Genomic DNA, 7,806 nt, shown 5'->3' with positions numbered 1-7,806 from the left:
CGCTGTTTTCTCTCACAGACCAAAGAAAAGGAGAAAAACTGGATGGAAAAACAATTGAAGTCAGGGGTAAAAAGATCATTTCAAGTTTCGGATTGCCCATTCCTCAAGAAAATTGGATGAATCCCAATCAAGGTTCTCTCCTCATCCCATTTCTCAAACAATCATCCCTCATTCCTATGCTTGCCAACCAAACAAAGGAATGGGCCCATTCCCAATCCAATCCCACTCCACTCCTGGCAAACAAACATCACGTGAAATCCCACTCTACTCCTTGCAAATAAACATCACGTGAAGGGAACCAAATCCAATTCCACTCCACTCCATGCAAACAAACAACACTTGAAGGGAGAGGAGAGGAATCAAATCCCATCTCTCCTATTGTGGAGACATGTAAATATATTTTAATAGATATTAAAAAAATTAAATAATTTTTTAAATCAACGGTTAGAGTAAAGTGTCATCCAATTCTTATTGGTTAAAAGGGAGATTTTAGTTCATGTATAGGTATTAAAAACAAAATTAAATAATTTCTTAAATCAACGGTTAGAGAGGAAGTGTTGGCCGGTTCTAATCGTTTAAAAGGGGATTTGACATGATGTAGGTATTTAAAAAAATAAAAAAAATAATTTTTTAAATCAACGGTTACAAAGGAGTGGTGTCTATTTTCTTTTTTAATTTGTTTTTTGTGGGGGGCTTAAAAGTGAAATTTCCGTAACGAGGGTTTATCTTTGAAGTTTGAACCCTCATCGTTCGGGAAAGAATTTTGAAGGGGTTTTTGCTTCACTTCGCGGCGGAGAAGCACGAAAGCTCGAGCGGAGATGGAGACCTCGCTGAGGTTCAGTAGCGAATCGAAATCCCTAAGGATCCATGCCAGACAGAAGTTCCATCTTGAGCCCGACACCCTCTCCAACACCCTCCTGCAGGTGCTCTCCATCTGTCCTCTTTCTCCGCTTCTTCGTCTCTTTTCTATGCTTGCCTTCCTGTTCTTTGAGGAATCTGTCACTGTTTAAGGGCCACAATGGCGAAATTTGAGGCCTTTTTGATCTTTGTTTGTTAGTATCTTTCTTCAAGGTTCATCGTGATAGGTATTTTTCATGGGGTTTTTTTAATTTATATGTGATTGAAGGATTAGGTGGATGTTTTTCATGTGTATCTCTTTGATGAAGCTCAGAAATTTGCAATTTTTATGTACATTGTTTATATGTAGCACGTTAGCGTAGTTTCTTTTAAGTGAATTGTGTTAAAATTTGATAAAATCTTAGATAAAGTTATCACATGATTTTCAATATATATATTTGATGAAAAAAAAGCTAGCTTTCTCTTGAAATTCCTTGTTTGTTTTGGGATGGGAGTAGCTCTCTGTTTGAAATCTGTTGTTTGAATTGTGTTGACATAACATTGTGGTATTCACTGTTTGTATTCTGCAGATATGTTAAGTTCTTGTACTTCGAGTCTTTCTTTGGAAATTAGGAACTAGAGTTTAAAATGGTTTTAAATTAATATCTGAAGGGAAGGCGGTTGTCTTGACAGGTTCACGGGGAAATTGATACTAAAAATGGCAATCCTAGCTATTTTGCTCTGTTAATTCGTCAGTTTCTTCCTCAGGTAAAGTTATCACATCATAACTTATTTTAGAATGTTAGTATTGACATGTGTTTGAATGCTTTATCTCTATTATCATGCAGCTATCAACTAGGATTGGTGTTGGGTTACAGTCAGATAAACATCGAAAACTTCAATATACTGTTCGTGGGAAGAAGGCATTTGAACTCCCATCTAGTGGGTATTTTGGTTTAAACATCAAAGGGAGGTGTGATTTGGACAAAGAATTTAATAAGGTTAGAGTTGGTACTGAAAATTGATTGCTTCTGATTAAACACTGTGGATATGTACTTTAACATTGACATTTCTCTGGCTGCTTGAAAACTTTGCTTTTCTATTTTTTCCATGTTCATATACTAGGATATGTGAACTCTCTTATTGCAGATGTAAACTAGTTGAGCAATGTTTTTATGTATACAAATACCTTTGTTTAAATGGGGATAGACACAATCTATGTTTTCAATTTAATACTGTTATTGTGAACATTGAAAGATATTGATATTTTGCTAATGCAGTTTTTCTTTCTTCAGAAAATGTCTAATTCTTTTTTTTGTTTTTTTTGTTTTAGTCCACCAACTGTTAAGTGAAAAATCATTATGATTGTATATTAGAACTTTATGCTTCCAAAATTAAGATTGTTTCTTTTAAATTCAAAGAGGTTTAGAGGCTTTTTATGGATTGTAAAGAACAATTTTTACAATTCTTATTCTTCAAATGGATGTATTTTATTCACATCTATGGTGTATTAAGTGCTGAATTCTTTAATCTTATGAATTTTTAACTTTTTCTACATTCTTTTATTTAAATGTATATCTAACTAACCCATTTGGTGGATTTAGTTAAATATAAATTTTAAGTCCCTTCTTTTATGTGAACTTTATGTAGTTTGAGTTCACCATTGAATGCCATAATTTATTTACAATTGCTGAGTTTCTTATGTTGATGTATGTGATGGAATTCATGTCCCTTTCAGTTGCATTCTACTTTATTAGACTGATGTTTAAATATTTCCCTTTGCTTTTATAGGTTAGATCAAACTCTTGGTAATTTAAGAAGCTCTTTGTAGTGTAAGGTAGTTTAACTTATGCAGGTGTGGCACTACTTTGTGATGTCTCAATTGTTGTGTAGTATTCTTTGGGTAATTATCAAAGAGAGTTTGATTTGATATTTTTGGAATTTTTAACTTACCATGCAAGCTGAATCTATTTTGTTGTTTGCAAATTATGGTAGATTCATCTATGTTCATCAACAATTTTTCTAACCAAATATTGTAATATTTTGTAGAGGAAGGACAGTGGTGGAATTGAGTTAGTTTGGAGCAAACTTAATTTTCAGAGGGACCAAGATGTGAGGCTAAAAGTGGGCTATGAATTATTTGAGAAGGTATGTACTTTCAACTTAATTCTAATCTTGTACAATTAATTATTACATCATTTTGTTGATTTTTTTTTTTCAATTTGCACATGCATTTTCTCATTAATTACCAGTTTTTCTATAAAGAAAGGGCGTAAGTCATATTTCTTACTTTTGTTATTTGTCATGAAAGGACTTTTGAGCTATCACCAGTTAAAGGCTTCTTGAAGCTTGTTAATATTTTTCTGTTTTTATTACATAATTTTAAGGGTACTTGTGGATCTTGAACTTTATCACAGTTTTCTTCACGAGCCGTCAAACTTAAATTTTCACCAACTGAACCCTACATTTTTCAATTTGTTGCAATGTGTACTGTCCATTAGAAATTCCTGACATATGGCATACACATGGTATGTTGTGGAATTCCTGAGAGAAGTACGCATGGCAATAAATTGGAAAATGCATGCTCCATTATGTAAAATTGAATTGAAGGGGCTAAGCTAAAACTAAAGTTTAAGGTCCTTATTCTGTGTGATCTTACCCAAGGTATATACACATCTAGTTTGCATTCCATGATGGACAATTATACATTGACCTTTTCTATTACAGTTACAAATATACTTGATAGTATATCTTTTACAGATCCTTTTTCTTTTGGAAGTTTTCTGGAAGGGTCTATTTTTACCCAAATTTGTCTGTCTTTTTTACCTCATGGAATAAAGGTATATTAATAGGGAACTCGCTGATTTTGCATGGCACACTTGTGTATGGTCTTTGTTAAAATGTTTTTATCTTTCTATGGGATTATTTTCTGAGTATTCATACTCAATGGTGCATCAAGTATGGCTGTGCCAAATCATAGTGGGCATTTATCAGCTTTAGATTTCATCGCTCAAGAGATCCTTAATGTTCTATGTTTCTGAAGCTTCTGTGACAATGAACTTTTGCCGAAGCATGTACTGCCAACCGCAGGCTCATAAGTGCTAGTTTGAGAGAATTGTCAGACTAGGGTGCGTGAGAGAAAAATGGGTATCAGATACGGTTTGTGATCAGAATTAGGAATGGGGGTGGGGCGGGGAATCCCCATTCCCCGCGGGGCCCCGCCCCGACGGGGCGGGGATTCCCCGAAATATCCCCCCGCGGGGCGGGGAGCGGGGAAAAATTCCTCCCCGCCTAGCGGGGCGGGGGCGGGGAACCCTGTGGGGAATCCCCGCGGGGATTCCCCAAAAGAATATATTATATATTTTTAATATATTTATTAAAGATTATTTCAACATTAACATAATATAATATATATATATATATATAATCAATAAATATTTATTTGTTAATATTTTTAGTTATTATTATGGAACTCACAATTATTTCATACAACTTATTAACTATTTAAATTTATATATTTCATTAAAACATATTTATTTAATAAAATCTTAAATTATTTTAATAAAATTATTATATAATATATCTACAAAATTAAAATTCAAACTTCTAATTTTCAAATTTCTAATATTCATAAAAACTAATTATTTATTTAATTTAAATGAATTGGATAATTAGGTAATTGTAATTTGTCTAGATTTTTTTATTCAAATATCCATGTGTTGTTACATATAAAGCATTATATTTTTTTATTCAAATATCCATTTGATCAGATTTTTTTCATACATACATTATATTTTTTTATTTTTCAATCAGTATATAGCGATCTTTTAAGCATGTAGTAACATAAACGTCATTGAAATATTATAGTTATTTATAGAAAATTTTTTTATATTAATGTTTTAGGAGGGCGGGGATTCCCCGTGAGGGGATCCCCATGAGGGAGATGAGTGGGAGGATTTTTTTCTCCATGGGAATTTTTAACCGGGGAATCTCCGCCCCGTGGAGAAAGGGGATGGGGACGGGGATCCCATTCCCCACCCCGCCCCACCCCCATTCCTAATCAGAATTAATATTTTGTATAGAAGGAATAGTAGACATAGTAATTGTCTTGTGTTTGCCGAATATACCAAGAATACCAAAGTTTCGTGTGCCAAAATATTTGGTATTCATGCATTAAAAACAGTGTTGTATAGGCTACAGACCCAAGAATTATTTCTTACGATATTTGTATGGTTTATTTATGAGACATTCTGATTAACGGTCATTTTTATCTGAAATCAGGAAATTATAATTTATAAATAAAAACTTTAGATGGAGAAACACAATGATTAAGGATTAATGGTTATTGATTTTCAAGTCATGATTTACTAATTGTGTTCTTTGACAGCAGGTGCCCTACCTGCAACTGAAGGAGAACAATTGGACCCTCAATGCTGACATGAAAGGAAGATGGAATGTCAGATATGATTTGTGAATTTTAGCTTTGATCCTTATGTTTATGCTTCTGTTGTCTACTTTGGATTATTCGAAAACCTTCACTATGGAGTGTAAAGTTATCTTGTAAAACATAACTGAATGAAGTTTCTTGATCTGCAGTCATATGTATGTATTTATATATAACATATTACTCTTGAATTTGTATTTAGGTTCTCATTTAGGCATACTCTTATTAGTGATTATTTATTTGACATATATCTTTATTCTTCGAAATTATAACTAAATAATGAACAACAAAATGTTTTAAATTCCACCTTTCAATTTCCTTGCCTTCAAACCCTTAACATTTTACAAATATAATGTCAATTATTAGGGAATAAGTTTTTGGATATTTTCATAAAAGCCATCTAAGTTTTTAGAATTTGCCTTAACAAAACCTTATAGATAGCACATTATTTCTGAGTATCTGCCGGAAGAGCTCGTCAACACCAATGAGCTTATCGATCATAATAATAAAAAAAAAATCCACATATTTATGTAATAATAATGCTCATTATTATTATTATTTTTTTCTATATATGTAGGGGGTGAAATTTTTCCTGGCCCTATTTCAGGCATACATATTTATGGTAATGTTTTTTTGCTGCTCTGCGCAATGAATAGTTATCAAAGTCATGATTCCTGAGTAAGCGTGTGATATGTGGGACTTAAATACATACAAAATAGAGCAATAAAGATTTAAAAGGAATGGAAAAAAATGTTGAAGCAAATTAGGTTATACAAAGTAAATCTAATCTATATATGTATATATATATTGGCTGCCTCTTTGATATAGTTGATAGATTTTAAATCTAAGAAAGTTATCTGATGCCGTACAATTTAAATTTAAAGAATTTGATTTATGATATACAATAATTTTTTATGAATAGTGGTAATTTTACTGTGTTTATAAATAGTATCACAATCAAAAGTGCAATGTACAATAATTTGATCTGAATCGTTAGATAATAATCGTAACAATAACTTAACAAATCTAAGCTGTTAGAGTTGATCTTGATTGTAACAGTAACTCAATAAATCTCAATAGTCAAAGTTGCTTTTTACTAATACTACATAACTAAGTTATAAAAAACTCCAACACACATGCACTATTAAAATCTACTGACGTTCATATATCGCCGTCTAACGTTCATATATCGCCATCTAATTTAAATTTAATGTATTTGATTTGTAATGCACAGTAACAGTTTTACTGTGCTTATAAATAATATGAATAATAATACAGTAAAATGTGAGATACACAGTAATTTAATATGAATCATCAGTTATAAAAATCTCCACAACACATGCACTATCAAAATCCACGAACTGTACAGTTATTGGGATGCCATTAGAGTTGATTTCTACTAGTATTACAAAACCAAGTTATTAGAAATCCCTCAACACACATGTACTACTTCTTTATCTCAATATCTCTCTTTTCTTGTCATCTGTAGGCAACTGCAAACGTCCGCAGTTAACGTATTCTCATATATATATATATATATAGTATGTGAATGATAGCATCATTGATTTTTTATTATATGGAAGGTTGAGAGTTCTAACTTGTTTTTAAATATAATTAAGGATTTGATTTTTAAATTTAATTAAGCATTTGATATGTGTGTGGCTTATCAAGCTTCTCAAAAATAAATAAATAATAAAAAAATAAAAATAAAATTAGTTTGTTTGGATTTTTTTCCCTCATTTTTGGAGGAAAACATACAAACACACATTTTAAATAGTTTTCGTACTTTCTATAAAAGTTAGAAATTTGATGCTTTTTATAGAAACATTAAAAGGAAAATTATTAAAATTTTAACTTTTAGATATTGGTGGAAATAGCTATTTCACTGAGGGGGCATCATCCTTATAAAGGCGTCGGGAGAGGGGCAATGGGTTCACATTTGGAACTTACCCCTTCATGCTTGGTGCTGGCCCATTATTGCGGAGGTACTCAGGCCGGTGGGGGAGTTGGTCACTCTTTCGCAAGTTGAGGTTAAGCATAAATACTTCATCTCTGCGCTGGTGAGGCGTCGGGCAGGGGTTTCGCTTCCTCTGGAGCTGGATCTCAGCATGGGGATGAGGAAATACCAGGTTTTGTTCACAGGTGATCGCGGCGCGCTCCCAGTGTTCCGGCGTGATCTGGGAAGATACATACTTGACTCAATGGAGGATGGAGCGACTGTGAAGTCGGGGACGCAGGTTCAGCCTGAGGAGGAGGCTAGGAAGGTGACTGATAAAGGGAAAGGGAAGGTGATGGTTGAGCTGAGCTCCCACACCGGACTGCGGATCGATGGCGAGGCTCCGGCTAGGCCAGCGGTGAATGCTTGTTCGGAGAAGGTACCGGGAGTCTTGATTTCACCGGAAGTGATCGAGCTTTGCTCCCACGGTGGTACTGATGCGAACGTCCCTCGGAATCAGGAGGTTGGGCGTCGGACCGGTGGTTTTCCGGTTGAGCCGGGTCAGACTGATGGACTTCGACGGGCTCAG

At 33.8% G+C, this 7,806-nt stretch overlaps 1 protein-coding gene across 1 annotated transcript; it reads left to right on the top strand.

Annotated features, from left to right (window-relative positions):
• Window positions 1-722: 722 nt before the first annotated feature.
• On the top strand, window positions 723-5,454 carry LOC120269162 (outer envelope pore protein 21B, chloroplastic). The gene is made up of 5 exons (XM_039276482.1): window positions 723-923; window positions 1,531-1,605; window positions 1,686-1,838; window positions 2,887-2,985; window positions 5,228-5,454. The coding sequence occupies exons 1-5, from the start codon at window positions 819-821 to the stop codon at window positions 5,309-5,311; spliced, it is 516 nt and encodes a 171-aa protein (XP_039132416.1). The 5' UTR covers window positions 723-818; the 3' UTR covers window positions 5,312-5,454.
• The last annotated feature ends 2,352 nt before the right edge of the window (window positions 5,455-7,806 follow it).

This window comes from Dioscorea cayenensis, chromosome 9 (genome assembly GCF_009730915.1).
Source record: "Dioscorea cayenensis subsp. rotundata cultivar TDr96_F1 chromosome 9, TDr96_F1_v2_PseudoChromosome.rev07_lg8_w22 25.fasta, whole genome shotgun sequence".
Taxonomy (NCBI): Eukaryota; Viridiplantae; Streptophyta; class Magnoliopsida; order Dioscoreales; family Dioscoreaceae; genus Dioscorea; species Dioscorea cayenensis.
Note: the sequence above shows the minus strand (reverse complement) of the source record. Positions and strands in the feature narration are given on the sequence as shown.

Excerpts from the sequence above, each read along its gene's own strand:
- LOC120269162 (XM_039276482.1), top strand. The coding sequence starts at position 819 with ATGGAGACCTCGCTGAGGTTCAGTAGCGAATCGAAATCCCTAAGGATC. Across the intron at positions 1,606-1,685 it reads TTCGTCAGTTTCTTCCTCAG|CTATCAACTAGGATTGGTGT; the intron begins GTAAAGTTATCA and ends ATTATCATGCAG. Across the intron at positions 1,839-2,886 it reads TGGACAAAGAATTTAATAAG|AGGAAGGACAGTGGTGGAAT; the intron begins GTTAGAGTTGGT and ends AATATTTTGTAG.